A 17391-nucleotide genomic window follows, 5' to 3' on the forward strand; every position below is an offset into this window, starting at 1 on the left:
CACTTCTCTAACATAATTAAGTGTCCTAAAGAAGGAGCCTCGCACCTCCCAGGTCTCAAAAGACACACACACACACCCAGGCTGTCACATTGACTTAAGGTGGAAATGTACTGAATGTACAGGCAGAATTTGTGGGTTTTGGACAAGACTACATGTTCCAGTGGCTTCAGATTTTGGTTTCACCACAATGTGCTTGAGATCAGCGCCCAGATTACTCAAAACTGTGGACTCAAATTGATTATGAGACACCTGCTTTCACTGCCATCAAACTTTTTTAAGGTTTGCAAAATCTGATCTGAGCAGGTCTCTCTGCTTTATAAATCATTTTGTCCAGCCAACAGTCCAAAACCCAAAGACATTCAAGAAAAATAGATATTCATAAGAAAAATAGCAAGTCCTCACATCGGAGAACCTTAAAGTTTTTGGTATTTTATTTTGACTTTTTTTATGATTTAACGTTTATTAGATTAGTTGGTGATGAATTTTTGTGGTTTTTATGAGGAGCTGTGCTCTGGAGCTAATGTTGAACTGTTCCTTTAAGATGGGCACGTGACCGGGACAAATGACTGCTGTGTAGTTGTGCGGTCCTGTACAACTGGTTCACTGGTCCATCAATTTGATTATTGGTACAACTCTATGTGACCCAGCTGTGTAGTGTTTGAGGCCTCTGGATTTAGGGGAGGAGATGCTGGGCTCATTCACAGTGCTACTGAATTTCATGATCAAAATATTTAAACAGTGTTTGTCTGAGTTTACATGGATGTATGTATTTCTTCCCTCGCTCGTGTTACTCTGATGTTTAGAGAATGTGTATTCCCACATCCTCTGTGTATGTGGGTGTGTGTCTGTGTGTTGTGAGCGCGTGCATGTACATGTGCTGTATATGTTTATGACCTCTGCAGTTCATGTTTGTTCACCTCCAACTCAAACACAAGGCTGAATGAACTTCAGACAACTGTCAATATGCTGTGTGTGTGTGTGTGCTTGTGTTTTCTAGGTTGCAGCCAACACTCCCAGTATGTATTCTCAGGAACTGTTCCAGCTCTCCCAGTATCTACAGGTAACACACTGACACCTACTGGTCATTCTTTGATACTACATTAAAATGAATGAGAGTAAATCTGAGCAGGTGTGAAATTAAAAATGTCACAGTACATTTTAATATTACATAGCAAAACAAACAACCTTAACTATTTTTTAAATGAAGCACAGTACCATGTCCCCTCTGTGATCTGAAATAATTTTGTCTTATTGACCAGAAACTTTTTAGCATGGAGCAAAAAATATACACACTAAAATACAAAAAACATTATCAAGTCAGATACATTACAGGGAATGGAATTCCCTGCAAAGACAAAAATAGCAATCAGTGAAACACAAAACATAAAAAACTGAGGAGTCGGTGGAAATTATTTCTGAAGGAAGTACCAAGACTTATGTAACCTCTTCTTTTTGATTTGTGGAAGTCTTTGATCAAAAACTGGTTTCCCACATCGACAGAGTTGTGTAAAATGATGAAAAATGATGAAAAATGATGATGGGTTACAACAAACAGGCAAGCTGCACACATGAAGAGGAGTAACAATCATTAAAAGTAACCAGCAGGGAACTGACAGCCATATACAGAGATCATCAGATTGACAGACGATGCTTATTGACATGTGACTAATGTATCTAACTTACATTAACGAATGTGCTAATTTAGATCAGTGTATGAGTTTTTGGTGCCTTTTAGTTAAATGTTTACCAATTTTACCTTCCCCTTAGAGAAGAACAAATCTTTAGATCTTTTTCTCTTCACTGTAAATGACCCTGTTGATTTTGTACCTCTTAATTTATTTATTTTTCTCATGATCCTTTTATTTACTGATCTCTCCCTGTCTCTCTCTGTCAGGAGGCCTTACACAGAGAGCAGATGTTGGAGCAGAAGCTAGCCACTCTGCAGCGTCTGTTAGCCACCACTCAGGAGGCCTCAGAGAGCAGCTGGCAGGTAGGAGATACCTTCATCATAACACAAGGACAAATGTCATGATACATCGTTCTCTGAGCTGTTACTCTGGGTTTTTTTGTGTTTTTCTGCTTATTTTATTCTTTGGTCAGTTTGTCTGCACATGTACATGTTGCTGTTTGTGTCTTGAAAAGGCTCAGACTCCCTGCACGGAGCAAATCTCAATATAATTGATTTCCCAGTCTCTGAAAACTCGCGTTTCAGCTGTTTTTCATTCAGTCACACACGTAACATGATATATCTTAGGTAACGGTCTCACATTACATTACCTATCGCACAATTACCTGTGTAAAGGTGCTGTTGTTTACTTCTGCAGCATATTGTGATAGTGTTGTGCTCTCAGATATCACCTGTGTCTGTTACACCAATTTCTACTGTATTGCTGTGATTGCTTCATAGAAAAATAACCATGTTACAGCTTGTAAATGCCATTAATCTCAAAATCAAAGTGGTCATTGCAACTGGGAATTTTGTTTTGATGATAAACTGAGTGTTTGTCTCCACCAGGCTCTGATTGATGAGGACCGTCTGCTCTCCAGACTGGAAGTGATGGGCAGTCAACTACAGGCTTACTCTAAGGTAACACACACACTCACACACTCACACACGCACCTCTGTCAAGATATATCCTGATTGAAATGACTAATTCTCTACAATAAATGGATGAAATCCTCTCCTCTACTCCCACAGTCCCAGACGGAGGAAGGGATCCGTAAGGAGCTCTTGGCCCTTCAGGAGGACAAACACAACTACGAGACCACAGCGAAGGAGTCTCTGAGGAGAGTCCTGCAGGAGAAGATCGAGGTGGTCAGGAAGCTGTCAGAGGTGGAGGTAGGACACATGTATACATACTGTACACACCATCACAAAGTGTATGTAATGATCATTTGCAATCTTGAGGTGTGGAGCAAAATCAGAGCGTTTTTTTTTTTTCTGGTTTCTGCTGTCCTGCAGCGCTCACTCAGTAACACAGAGGATGAGTGCACTCATCTGAAGGAAATGTCTGAGAGGAGCCAGGAGGAGCTGAGGGAGCTCGCTAATAAGTACAACGCCGCCGTCAACGAGATCAAAGAGCTCACTGAGAAAATCAAGGTACCCGCACAGAGACCCCAGACACAGAGAGGAAACTATTCAGATTAGATCAGATTAGCCTCCAAACTTCCCTTTCTTTCTCACTCTCCTCCCCTCCCCTCCTCTAGGCGGCGGAGGGCCGGCAGGAGGAGCTGACCCAGCGGGGAGCGACGGAGAAGAGGGAGTTGGAGCTGCGGATTGAGGAGATGGAGGAGAAGGAGCAGGTTCTCCAGGCTCGCATCGAGGCTCTGCAGGCCGACAACGACTTCAGCAACGAGAGGCTTACCGCTCTGCAGGGTACACACAAGCACGCACACACACATTGACACTGACACAACACACACACACACTTGTACTTCTGCCATTGTGATGACCGTCATTGACATAATTCATTCCTAGCTCACACACACAGTCCTTCCCTAACTTTTAACAAGCTAACGTAGCTGCACCCTGTAAGCCAATCACTTTTAACTCCTTGGTCAACACAAGCGTTACCACAGCAGCGAGTGGCTGGGTCAGAACACATCTCTGACCAATTGGGAGGCTCGGCTGGGACTTCTTGTCAGTCATCGCTTCTCTCTGCTGTTGTTGTTGTTGTTGTTTACAGTGCGGTTAGAACAGCTACAAGAGAAAAGCATTAAAGAGAACAACAGTCTGGGTGAGTCCTCTTGTCTCTGGTCTGCTCTGGGACATCTCCTTCGCTGTTTGTATCTCTGTGGCCTCTAACTTCACATCCTCATCCTGCACTAATGATGCATGACGTATTCCTGCATGATGTCCACACAACTTTGTGTTGCTCGCTGCTGTCTTAGCTCTCTTTGTTCATCCATCTCTCTGTCTGTCACAGTGGAAATCTGGCTCTTCTTCTGTTTTCGTCTGGTTTATTGTAGCTTCATGTTCAGCCCTCAGGAGGTAGTTTCAGGGAATATGTGATGATTCAGGTTCATTCAAGATATTTTTCTGATGGCAGAATCCATGAGGGATATTAAATGATTCAGAAACAATCAACTGTCACCTCAGCACAGTCAGACTGGCAGCTGACCAATTACAACAGGTCCGCTACTGCCAGTAAAATAAATGATCAGCTCAGCTAAACACATGTATTCAGATGTTTGGAAAACTGCTTCACGAAATATAATTACAAACTTTATTCATAAATACCTCAGAGCAGTATATTGTAATATGCAAATACACTAAAATAAATATATATAAATATATAATAATATAGGGCCCACCAATACAGTGTTTTTGCCGCTGATACCCATACTGACATTTGAGAGATTTAAAAAAAAAATGATAGCAATATATTATCGACATTTGACAGAAACATGTTGCGTAAGCAGACATTTTTGAGAAGGACCCCTCAAATTATATTAACAAATTGTTACTGAAATGTCTAAATAAGATATGTTGAGTGAAAATGTGCAAATGTCAGACTTTCATGTACAAGAGTGAATTTACAGGAAACATAATTTTTTGTTATATATATATATATATATATACTAAAATACCAGCAGTGTTAAGAGATCAGTGCAAATCGATCACAATGAAATGTGTACAGGTGTGTGTGTTGTTCAGATGTGCAGGGAATGGGCAGAGGTCACGCCGGTGCAGTGGATGATTTAGATGGACAGTTGTTCAGCAGTTTCGTCCTGTTCTCTCGCTGTTTTCACTCAGCACCACATTCTGTGTGGGATGTGGGAGGGATCTTGATCATCCTGTGTAATGACACACAGGCATCTTGTGCGGGGACATTTTGATGGGACACCTCGCTGTGCCCTGGCTGTAGTAACGGACCTGGACTCCTAGTTCAAAAAATTGGAAAAGTTCTTGAGGTTTGCACATCTTTGGTGTCACAGTGCATAAAAATTAAAATCATTCTCTGTCTGAGAATGCTATACTGATAAGGCTTGTTGATATTTTTGATGTTTATTGGACCCAAAAGGTCAAATTTTATTTACACACTCAGAAAATTCACATTTTCTGTGTTTAAAATGCTCAGAATATAAGTTTATTATTAAGTTTATTATTATAAGATTGTTTCAAGCAGTTTATTTTATAATGAGTATGTATGGGAAACGTGACCTTTGAATGACTTGATAGCTAGTGTAACCACTGGGTGTCTTTGATTAAGACACAGAATGTCTCAGGGACTCGGTGGCACACTGACAGGTCTGGATGGGGCTTGTTGGAAAATCTGGGTTGTTTCTGTGGTTGCCAAACTGTCCACTGCTTTGTTTTTCTTCTTCTGGGGAAAAAGAGCTTTTGGTCACTGACTGACTTCTGGTGATTGACACTGCGTATAAAGGCTGGAGGTGGCTGTCTCACTGCACACTTTGCCACAGTAGCCACTTTGTGAGGGAACTTCTTTTGGACTCTTGCTCTGTTCTGAACATGTGTCTGGCTCGTAAAGTTTCGACAGTCGTGTAAATCTGATCTGGTCACATGACAGATGTCGACATTGTCTCCCACGGACCACTAGAGGAGCCTGTCGAGGACAAACAGAGCCAGCAGACAACTGAGAGCCACAAGGAAGCCGAAGATGAAGAGGATACAGACACAGATGATGGTGCAGTTGGTGAAGATGAAGATGCTGATGGTAGTTTGATTATCATAATAACAAACCGTTTGATTTGTTTTATATGTAGATATATACATGACCTGTTCTGTAACAGGTTTGGCAAAGTGTTCTACAGAATAAAAGCAACACAGTATTTGAAATATAAAAATTGAACCCATAACAGAATATTGACTTTGAAAACCTGATCATGTGAGTTGACTCCAGACATTATTTTCGTGTTCTCAAAGTTTGCAAGAAATTCTTAATTAACTTTAGATCCAGAGAAATACTTCTAAAAATGTTATAGTCTCATGTTAGGTTCAGACTTTAAATATACTGTTATTAAACTGTTGTAGTTCAGTGTGCAATAGTCAGCCAGTATGGTTCAGCAGTCCTGGGTTACGTCCAAGAAATGACATACTTAGTCATTTTACGTTTTTTTTTTACAGGGTTTGTTTTGGCTTAAAAGAGCCTGATAGAAAGATGTTATGTCGCATATCAGAAATGATTTTACTTCTGATATGATGGGGGCGATTAAGAGGCTGAGCGTCTGCATAGTTAATGTTATATGACTGGCAGCTAGAGGACTTAATTTGGTTTAGTTGAGTTCAGAGACTTTTGGATTTCATTATTTGTTTCGGTCGCATCTTGTGTGGAGCAGATTTTTGCTTCCACAATGTAGTTTATTGCAATTTCCAAAATCTAATTTGTAAAATTTAGTTTGTCGAGTTGTGAATCTTTGCGCTGACGCAGAAACTCTTCAGGATTTCGGATGATCACGTGCTTGTATTTTTCATGAAGCTGTAGTTGAGTTTAAACTGTTGGGCTGGTTAATTCTGCTTTTTGTTGGTAATTTGTCAAACTGAAAAGTTCTTGAGATGTAAATTTATGCCTCAGCTGTCTGTCTGCTGTCCGCCTGTCCACATCCTGCCTGTTGTTACAGTGTTGTGGTATGTGTGTGTTATATCTTTTATCTAATACCTGCCACGTATGGCTTTTATTTCTGCCCTGTCTGTTTATCAAACATCTATCTGTTGGTGTAGATATCCGTCTCCGTGTAACTGGACAGTTCTATCTTTATTTCTGCCTGGTTGTATCTGTCTGTCCCTTCTCGGTCATTTCTGTTTTCGCCGTCTGTCTTTGGCTCTTTCTAACTCGTCCTCTTTAATACTGAGTTGGGTATTTAGAGCTGATTCTGAATGGGAGACATTTCCAAAGTTATACAAACTGAGTGTTCATTAAGAGACATGGTTGTTGATTCTGCTTATCAATTGCTCTTCTGTACATATAGCTGGCCACACATGCATCAACAACTGTGTATATTGTAATAATATAGTATACTATATAATATAAAATAATGGTAATAACACAGTAATATATATAATAACAGATTCATGCAGGGAGGAAGTATTTATTGGCTCTAATCTGCTTTAAATAAATGATCCGTTTGCTTGAGCCAGGATTGAGTCAAATCTGGGATTGATAAGCAGAATCAAGAAAACCAGAGAAAAATACCCAACTCAGCTCTGATAGTCGTTATAGTAATGTCAGTTCTCTGTGTTTCTATCAGACAACTGTCATGTTAACAACAGCGGAGGAGACTCGACTAGAATCCAACAGTTGATTGAGTGTCCGCGTGAGTACAAACATCCATTCCTGCTGTATGCAGCTACACACACACACACACACACACACACGGTCTGTATTCATATTATTATTTAAGGTGTCCACAAAGGAGCGTTGGAAAAAAGTACAAATGCTAAAAAATAAAAATAATTGTAAAAATATTGTAAATCCAAACCGCCACTTTAAACTAGTAGATGGATTGCCATGAAACGTTGTACAGAAATTCATGGTGCCCAGAGGATGAAGTTTTATGATTTGGGTGATTCCCTGGGTTTTCCTGCAGCACCACGAGCAGGTCAGAGTTTTCACACGACGTGTAAAATGTCAACATCTACTTGATGGATTAAGACAAATGTGTGTCCAGACATTCATGGTGCCTAAATACATCCTCACAGAGCTGCTAGCGTGGCAGTAGAGCGTTTCCATACTTACCTGACTTTTCTGCTCCAGAGAAACCACCTTCAATGGAGCGGGTTGTTGGCCACTTTCTTGGTTTAATTGCGATTAAACCTGATGTACTTTAGGTTGAAGAAAGTCAGAATTATGTACTTATGGTGGATTGATAAAGAACAGTTTGTCAAAAACAGTCAAATAGATGATGAGCCTCTTTTTGGCCCTTTAAGATTCTTGATGCAAGATTCTCATTTTCACAAAGAAACCATTGTGACACCTTAGCAGAAGTAGTTACCTGTCAGGCAGAAAAAGATATTCTTGACAGGCCTGATGTTTTGAAGAAGAATTTTGCAGCTGTTTTTTGTCAGTGCACTTGGTTCCCACACAAAGGTGAAAAATGGAATGAATTTGAAGGTTTCTAGAGCAGCATTATTCAAAATAATCCACAGACCTCACTGTCAGCAGTTTGCATTGGAAGCTAATTATTAAAGTTTGTGTATCACCAGAAATAACCAGGACACTGTTTATTGAAAGACACTACGTGACACACTGAGGGCAAAGTAATGGTTTTTTGTGTTTTGATCGAACTGAACCTTTACACAGACAGACCTGAAGTTGTAGGACATGGTCAGTATGGACATGTTAGATTTCTTTTCGGGTATGTTGGTGTCTCATTGCTGGCTGAACGGTCTCGTAGGAGATGAGTTCAGAGTGTTTTGGTAATTTTAGCTGTGTGTTGTGGTTCGTATCTCTGGCCAACTGGTTGGTTATAAGCTTGTTTCTCTGCATGCTGCCTTTGTAGCTTCTCACTGGATTAGTTCGCTGAACTCCTCCTTTTTCTCTTGTGTTTCTGTTGTCATCCTTCTCTTTTGGTTCTTTCTTTGCTTCGGTTGCCTTGCCTGGCGAGAATTTATTTAGCAGCTTTCCTAATGAACAATTTAATACCCAACAACATGGTCATAACTTCAAGCACTTCAAGTATCTTGTCTGTGGAAACTTTCATTGACTGCCTACCGCCTGAACATCAGCCGGTGTTGAACTGTTACTGCCTCTTTCCCCTTTTTGTTGGCTGCAGTGACATTTGCATCAACTGTCCTTTACATAGAAATGTTGTTGGTAGTTAGTGTTACTGGAAATTAGAGCTGCAGATATTAGTCTATTGACAGAAAGTTGACAATTATTTTGAAATTAATTTGAGCAGTTTTTCAAGGAAATCTGTCAAATGTTGTCAAGTGTAACTTTGCTGCTTTTCTTTAACATTATTATATTTTCAATACATTTTGGTTGTGGGACAGTTAGTCAGAAAAACACGGGGCTTTGAGAAGTTGTCATTTTAAAAGTGAATGTTGTTCAAGGCCGATCCCATGGCTGTTTTATGTGTTGTGATATGTTTCTTGACAAAACTAATATGCAGAGCGTGTGGCTTTAGATCGATCAGCAGGATTTCACAGAGAAGACTGAATTTTGAAGTTTATTGTTGGAGCAGCTGATAACTGTACAGCCCAGCTGATGAAGACATCACCATTTATGTGAAAATGTTTAGATTTTATGTGTTGTTTTTTCCAATAGCATTTTAATGACTTTATTTAAAGATGTAGTGGGTTTTACAAGTTATCCTGTACATATTTATTGGAAAGAGCTGTAGATGTAGCTGTATTTAAATACCTATATGACTCACTGTTTCCTGTATTAAAAAGGGCGTAAAGATGGCCTAGTGGACATTTGCAGGAATTGAGTTTGAATAGATTCAAGTTTGAACTCGAAAATTTAAACTGGTCTTGTTGACTAATTCACCTGGATTTCTTTTTTGCTTTTTTTCTCCTTGCAGCGGTAAAACAGCTGAAAGAGACTGTTAGTTCTTCGATCCACAAACTGGCCAACTTCGATGGTAAGAGCTCAACTAGTTTTCTTCTGTTGTCCGAGTCAGTCTGTGAACTAACTCTAAAAATCAGAGAGAAAACAAACTTGTTTAACCTGTTGTCACATTAAATTTAATTATAATTTATCATTGCTCACAGATGTGAGCTGAAAATGTATTTTTACATTTGCTTGTGTTTGTTTGTAGAAGTGATGGACGCCCACCTACAGAACAACCAGACGGCAGAAGACGACATCCTGGCGAGCCCCGATCGACTCAAAGGTAGAGGACACACACACACACATTCACAGAGCTAAGCAGGATTCATATTTGACTCAAGAGGTTGAGGAGAGTTGAGTTCTGTTACCCTGTCCTTGTCCCAACTGCTAAATATATACTACTTATTTCTGACTGAACCCATGTTTGAGTGTGTCATGTGTTTACTGTGAAACAGTGATAAGCTGAAGTGAGCCAACATGTTTTCTAAAATCGCTTGATTTTAGTTTTTCAGTATCGGCACGAGGCTCCAAAATGTCCCATGAGAAACGAACAGTGTACATTTTTCTGTCATCTGCATAATGTTTGTTGGGTATTATTTAATTCTGAAAATTAGAATTTAGAACAGTGTGACTTTTCTTTTTGTAAAGAAACGATCACAAAGAGCAAAACTGCTGACAATGAGAAATGCTTCCTTTGTGACCTCTGACCTTTGTCTTTGCTGTTGTGAGAGGTTTGACTGTTTGCCATGCTTTGGACTCTCTGTGGACACACACACACACACACACACACACACACACACACACACACACACACACACACACACACACACACAATGCTCAGGCACATCAGCAGCAGCCACGTGTGAGGGCTTCAACACAGTGCTGAAATACATTTTCTCTGAACATTCATCCAAACTTGTATATTTCTGTCCTTCTGAGGACCCTCGCTGCCACAATGCATTTCCTGACCTGTGACTTTAACCATCACAACCACCTGTCTAATCCCATTTCTAAATCCAGCACTAAAATCAAGACTAAACCTATAAACAGTCTTTTAAAGAAGCGAGGAACAGACCTAAAGTTCGAACTGGACCTCGAACTAAACCTCGAACTGGATCCAGAAAGACAGATATTCAGACGCTCACCCACGGTAACAGTGAATGCTCCAAACTGTTGCTGCTGCTGCTGTTTCTATTTCACCACCTGAACCCTGCTGTGCCTCATTCACTACAATAACTCCAGTCATTGCATTACATTGACTGGAGTTATTGTGTGCAGTCGCAAACATATACACAAACTAAGTTGGCCTCTTTATTTTTTGTGAGTGCCATGCAACTTTTTTCCCCTTATTTTTGTTTACTAGAACATGTTTCTTAGTTGTTAGTATAAACATGTAAAACGGTTTGTCCCACCCATTCTGTCCCCTCCTTGCTAACCCCTCTGTGTGTGTGTGTGTGTGTGTTTATGTGTGTCTATGTGCATGTGTGTGTGTTTGTGTTCCACAGGGAACCAGATGGATGCCAAAGAGTCGGACATGTCAGACACGCTGAGTCCCAGCAAAGATCGCAGCAGTGACGACACGTCGGGTCAGTAAAACAAACACACTGAGACATTATGTTGAATTATTTATATGAAATTGTATTGAGTATATAGGTCTGATTTTTTTTATTTAAAATTTTTCTGTTTGTTTTTTAAATAACTTGAATTACTTTCTCCAACTATTTGTCACGTAATAATTTTACTGTTATATCTGGTTGTTTTAACTTGTGGATTTTTAAAGTGCTGTGTAAATTATTTTTTACAATCCTTCATAAAGTCCTTTATTAGAAACACATCTATATCAGTATAATAACATGATTTCTGTGTGAATGTGTGTTTCAGACGGCAACATGGACGACCAGGAGCTGAATGAACCACAGAACAGAGTAGCCCTGCTCAAAGGTAACCATGGCAGCTCATCTCTGCTTTGTAGTTCTGCTCTGTGCTGCACTGACAGACCATAAACCCATAAACCAGGGTTTGAGCCGTTGGGTGGAGCTGCTCATTTACTTTGGTGGATCAGGTCCTTTAAAAGGCTTTATCCTTTGACTTTATTCATTTATAGTTTATAATGTGGCCATTACATGTGCTAGAAGTGTTTCATTAAAGAAAAAAGTTTCACAAATGTTAAATTGCTGTGATGTGGTCTGTGTGTGTGTGTGTGTGTGTGTGTGTGTAGCTGAGTTGCATCGGGCAGGTCTAGAGCCTGGAGACACGGAGCAGGTCATCCACCACCTCCACAGAGAGCTTCTGGAGGCCCAGGACTTAGCCAACACCGGCAAGCAGAAATGTCTGGAGCTACAAGGTAACTAACAGTGTGAAAACAGTCCCACCATGGGAGCTGTGACTAAATCAAAGCTCCAGTTAGCATCCAGAAATTTCTGAAAACTTCCTCCTAAAACTCTGACACTGCTGATTGAGTTTCCCTCTAATGTCCGGTTTTATAGTTTCTGACATTGTTGTGAGGAGATTTAGTTAGAATATTAATCCCATTGTACGTCACATGATGCAGCGGATCAATGAGAGGAAGATTGTGACTGTGTGACTGTGTGTGTCTGTCTGTCTGTAGCTCTGTTGGAGGAGGAGAGGAGGAGTAACTCTCAGCTGACTGAAGAGTCAACCAAACAGATCCAGTACCTGCAGAGTAAGTACACACACACACACACACACACACACACACACACACACTCAAAACAACAAGGTACTTTACACTTGTGTGTGTCATGAGCTGCCTCGCTCCCTCCTCACTTCCCTTTGTGTTTCTGTGTGTGTGTTTAGCTCAGCTCGGGAAGCTGCAGGCTGACATGGAGGCACTGAGGGAGCAGAGGGAGAGCACCATCTGCACCACCAGAGACGAGCTTTGCTCCGCCCAGGAGGAGGTACCACTCCACCTCACTATCACTCCTCCTGATTCTCCTCCGACTCCTCGCAGGCTCCTCTGTTTTCTCACTCCTCATTTCTCCTCCTGACTCGGTTTGACTCCCTTCTGAATCCTCCTGTGTGCCAATGCGACACCTTCCTGACTCCCCTCTGGCCTCCCAACTCCCTTCTGACTCATGTTCAACTCCCTTCTGACTCCTTTTCAACTCCTCCTGACTTCTCCTTACTCCCTTTGATACCCCTTTGACTCCTCCTGACACCTCAGTGACTTCTTCCAAAGTCGCTGGGGTGACTCTAACTCTTCCTCTAACTCTTCCTGACTTTTCCTTTGACTCCTCCATACTCCGATATGACTCCTTCTGGCTCCATCTCACGCTTCCCATCTCCCCCAGTAACTATTCCTGACTCCCCTCTTAGTTCTACTGAGGCTCTACATGGATTGTGTTTCTGCTGTCAGATTATCGTCCTGCGGCACGCCATGGAGGCTGCCACGACGGAGCGGGAGCGCGAGATCGCCGCCCTGCAGGCCGACCTTGGCAGCGTGCGCTCTGAGCTGGAGCACTGGAGGAACACGGCCGCCAAATACGAGGAGGAAATCAGCCGGCTGCAGGACGCCTTCACGCAGCAGCAACAACAGCAGAACACCGCCAACCAGCTGCAGGGTGAGAGGAGTGTTTGAGTCAAGGACAGTCTGTTTTTGTGTTTATGAATGAATTAGGTCCTGATTTTGCATGCTCTCTCTCTCTCTCTCCCTCTCTCCCTCTCTCCCTCTCTCTCTTACTCAGTGGAGTGTGTTGCGTTGCAGCAGCGGTGTGTGTGTTTGCAGCAGGACTGTGACAGTCTGAGAGCTGAACGGAAAGCTCTTATGGACAAACTGCACCGCCTGGAGGCTGAGCTGAGCAGGTACACACACACACACACACACACACTGGAGTTCCCACAAGTTAAAATATAATAGTTATACTTAAAATATAACTTTTTTTGCCTGGAGTTTGGAAACATTTTCTGAAGCCTCAGACATCACAAGAACACTGTTGCTCATACAGTCACACTCTCTTCGATACTGTATGTTGACACACTCATACACAAGTTCATAAATACACACTTGTAAGACCCTGTACTGCAGGCTCTGATTTTACATTTTACCATGTGTGAAATTCAAATACCTAAAGCTTACTCTTCTCCTGACAGATATAAAGAGATTTCCAAACATTTCAGAGAACTGCTTCAGTTTCTTTGGAAAGAAAAAAGTTGCTATAATAAATGTATTATAGTAGATAATAACTGAATTTCATAAATAGAAATTTGAGCTAAAACTCTATAATGAAAAGTCACCAAACTTTAAACTGAATGTAAAGCCAAGGATCAATCCAGAACGTATCAGGAATGTGTCTTGAATCCTGCAAGGGTGGATAATTAAATCTGGACCTAAAAATCTTTGACAGACGTGATCGAGTCAAAGAATTCTGGCTTAGAACAGCAAATAGGAGCGCTGCCAAGTCCTCGGACCCTGACAGGCTCAGAGTTTGGAGTCAGCACTGACTGACTGAGGAGGAGACTGATTGGAGGAACCAGCTGATTCAGGCAGAGCAAGGGGAGGGGTTAGCAGATGACTGACAGACCGAGCGGTCAGCAGGTTAACCGACAGCAGCTCTGTGCTCAGTATGTTCTCTGTGGAGAGAAAACATCACTACATGTTCTCATCAGAGCTGAGAGCTCAGCAGGATTTTACCTGAGCTTCGGCTGCATTTTCTCTCATTTCCAATAAACTGTAGAAAATACTTCCTAAACATCTTTAATTTCTCAAGCGGAGATGAAGCCAAATTCAGCAGTGACCCAGTTTAGTGACATTCTTTCCCAACGTCAACTCAAAATGGGCAAAAGAGAGCAGAGGGCATTTTTATTCCAACTTTTCTCCCGCGCCAACATATTGCAGCGTTACCTGGTTCAGAACTCAAACACAGAACTTCATACTTTGTTGTATGTGAGCTCAGTCACAGAGGGGAGGCTTCCTCCCGTCCAGCAAAATGTCCCATCAGTTCAAAGTCTTTGTGGTCCATAAATGAAATCCATCCATTCAACACATAATATACCAGATCACAATAAATGTTTAAGACGGGTGAGATCAGTGAGAGTGAGCAGATGAGACTCAAGCAGGAAAAAACAGTAAATACTTAGGAATCTGGATTCCTCTCCTCCTAAACGTTCCTCTGATCTAGGTTATTTTTAATGTCAGTTCCTAAGATCACAGGACTGTAAACATCAGACTGATCCTGTTAGTGATCAGGACTGGACATGTTTGTGATGTGTGCGTTTGTTTTCAGCACCAGGGAGCAGAGTCTGGTCCTCACCAGCAGTCTGGAGTCTCTGGAGAAGAGGGAGGAGGTTCTGCAGGACAAACTGGGTTCTCTGGAGAACCAGCACCTGCAGGACGCAAGCAGGCTGAAGAGCCAGCTGGACCAGGCCCAGGCCCGCACACACACGCTGCAGAGAGAGGTGCACAGTCCCTAGAAGCTGTCATGTAATTTCTTTACATATATTGATGACCTGATATAGAAGTGATGTGATACATACGTGCGTGCGTGTGTGTGCGTGCGTGCAGTATGAAGACACACAGTCGCAGCTGCTGGACCTCCGTCAGCGCTACGAGCGAACAGAGAAGGAGAAGCTGAACATCCACCAGGAGCTGGAGCAGTGCAGGAGCAGCCTGAAGCTGCTGCAGGACAAGACCAGCTCTGTGAGTACACACACACACGCACACACACGCGCGCTTCCTTTTTAAGACCAAAGACTATAATGGACTATTTGTGTTGTAACCTTTTATTTTTGTCTTTGTTCAGCTTTAAATCCAGATGTTTTTGTTTTATTGATGTTTTTTTTTCCACAGTTTTGTGTTTGTTTTTGTTTGTTTTTTTGTTTAAGGTTAATGCAGGAGAAACACCAGATTTGCTAATGGACACTCTTGGACTTGCCAACCATAACCCACCCAGAACCCTCAGTTCACAGCCTCCCTCCTCACTGCTTACTTTCTAATTCTAGACAGAAAAACATCTCACCAAAGAGCATTGTTTGGATTTTCATATAAATCTTTAATCAGACCTTCAGTCCTGCCAACTAACAAAGAGGATTGATAACAAACCATGCTGTGGTGGTAAAAGCAAACTGAGTCAACATCAAACAGACTCTGTAATAAATTAGAGCGATATAATCAGTGATTAAGTAACAAGGATAAAATCTGAAGTGTGATTGCGGCCGATTGTTTCAGCTCAGTAAACAAACAGACCCTCACAGCTCCTCCTGGCATCATGTCACATTATTGTCTCTCCTGCCTTTTCATCCTAAGCTGATGCAAATCAGATGTTAGTTTGTCTCTGCCACCGCGAAAACTCCAGGAAACATCGTTCAGACAATCAGACGACACCAGCGAGGCAGAGCAGCCTCCTCCTCCTCCTCTTCCTCCTCTGTCACCCCTCTTTGTCTTCTTCCTCTTTCATCTACCTGTCTTCAGCTCTTCCCCCACCTCAGTCTTCTGTTGATCTGACAGTAGATGCTTGTCTCGTTCCTCAGGTTTTGTTTCCCCAGGGCTTTTCAGAATAAGAGTCCTGATCTATATTCACAGGGCTATGTTATCAAACTTTGTTTTAACTGGCCTTTCTAAAGGAAAATTCCTGTTTATTACAATGTCGGTCTTATTTTCATAGTTTTGTCCATCATCACTATCAGTAATAATTAGTGCTCGCTGCCTTGAATTGCCCTTTGAAGGACAAATGTATGATCCAAACACTCTACTGTACTATCACAGACATTCAGGTGCTTTTTCTTTCATTTTAACCTCCAAATAAAATGATTGAAATCACCTGGATGAACTGTTGGTTTGTTTAGAGACTGTCTCAGTGTCTGAACTGTAACACAAATCAGCCTCATCACATCGTTCAGCGTCACATGACGCCTGTTACACATGCAGGAGGACGCCACAGTGTCAGGGTGCAGTGTCCAGAATGTGCTGATCTGGGGAGTGAAAGAGATAAAAACCTGACAGAGTAGTGATGTTGTCATGTTCTTCATGGTCTCAGCAATTACTTAGGTACAGTATGATTTGTACTGATGGACCAGACTATGAGAATAAGTCCCTCGTTGTAATGACCCAGAATTGTCCTTCAAGTCCATTATTTATCTTCACCAGGCACAGATACTTGAACAAAGGACTTTTTTTTCTGATGCTTGTAGTGTAACTTTGAACCAGATCCAAAACAGAACCTGCTATTGGAACCCAACCCAAGCTGTGCTACAATTTATTATCATTATTATTATTATTAAAGATCAGAACAGATTCCTGAAATGTCACACTGGCCCTTAAAAGCCAGTGGACTGTTAGCACTGTCAGTCAGCAGCTGTAGGAGATCAGGGTCTGAGTGCTAACGAGACGTCCTGGTGCAGAAAGTTAATGAGCTGGAATCCAACGGAAAGTGTTTGCTGTTTGAAAGAGCCTGGTGGCGGATGGCTGTTCTCTTTCTGTTTTTTTTTTGTGAATGTGGCTGTTTAAATGTGTAGAAACGGCGGTGTTGCTTTGTAGAAAAGGCTGACTAGATGCAAACATGTCTTCAACCCCCCCCGTCTCTCTCTCTCTCTCTCTTTCTCCTTCTGTCTCTCTCTCTCTCTCTGTCTCCCCCTCCCTCCCCCCTCGCTGTAGCTGCTCCATCCTCCATGTTGGTTTTGGTTGATTTGCCGGCTGATTTCTTCTTATCCCTCTCCTCTCCTCTCCCCTCCCTCCCTCTAGCCATCCATATTGCAGCCTGTCCAAGCCATATTCATGGGCCTTGTCCTGGCTCTGCTCTACTGGTGTTTCGGCCAGTTGTGGTAGAAAGGTACACACCGACATGACATCAGTCTGTCTCTCTATCTGTCTCCGCTGCCTCCATCTGTTCATCATCTGTTCATCATCTGTGGAAGGAAAGCT

General features: G+C 41.9%; 1 protein-coding gene across 11 annotated transcripts in view; it reads left to right on the top strand.

The window, feature by feature from the left end:
• slmapa (sarcolemma associated protein a) overlaps positions 1-17391 on the top strand; it is a 49340-nt gene that overhangs the window by 27311 nt on the left and 4638 nt on the right. For 3 of the 11 annotated variants that reach the window (XM_041033191.1, XM_041033192.1, XM_041033198.1), the window contains 20 exons: positions 998-1060; positions 1895-1990; positions 2516-2587; positions 2699-2839; positions 2963-3100; positions 3208-3376; positions 3687-3737; positions 5532-5678; positions 7210-7275; positions 9487-9546; positions 9724-9798; positions 11021-11101; positions 11397-11456; positions 11734-11859; positions 12124-12198; positions 12333-12433; positions 12892-13096; positions 13220-13337; positions 14759-14930; positions 15037-15171. In XM_041033191.1, coding sequence (XP_040889125.1) covers positions 998-1060; positions 1895-1990; positions 2516-2587; positions 2699-2839; positions 2963-3100; positions 3208-3376; positions 3687-3737; positions 5532-5678; positions 7210-7275; positions 9487-9546; positions 9724-9798; positions 11021-11101; positions 11397-11456; positions 11734-11859; positions 12124-12198; positions 12333-12433; positions 12892-13096; positions 13220-13337; positions 14759-14930; positions 15037-15171 — 2151 coding nt within the window. Of the gene's footprint in view, positions 1-997; positions 1061-1894; positions 1991-2515; positions 2588-2698; positions 2840-2962; positions 3101-3207; positions 3377-3686; positions 3738-5531; positions 5679-7209; positions 7276-9486; positions 9547-9723; positions 9799-11020; positions 11102-11396; positions 11457-11733; positions 11860-12123; positions 12199-12332; positions 12434-12891; positions 13097-13219; positions 13338-14758; positions 14931-15036; positions 15172-17211; positions 17300-17391 lie in introns of all 11 variants that reach the window. The other 8 variants (XR_005893828.1, XM_041033193.1, XM_041033200.1 and 5 more) reach the window with 7 other exon arrangements.

The sequence above is a fragment of the Toxotes jaculatrix genome, chromosome 3 (assembly GCF_017976425.1).
Source record: "Toxotes jaculatrix isolate fToxJac2 chromosome 3, fToxJac2.pri, whole genome shotgun sequence".
Classification (NCBI taxonomy): domain Eukaryota; kingdom Metazoa; phylum Chordata; class Actinopteri; family Toxotidae; genus Toxotes; species Toxotes jaculatrix.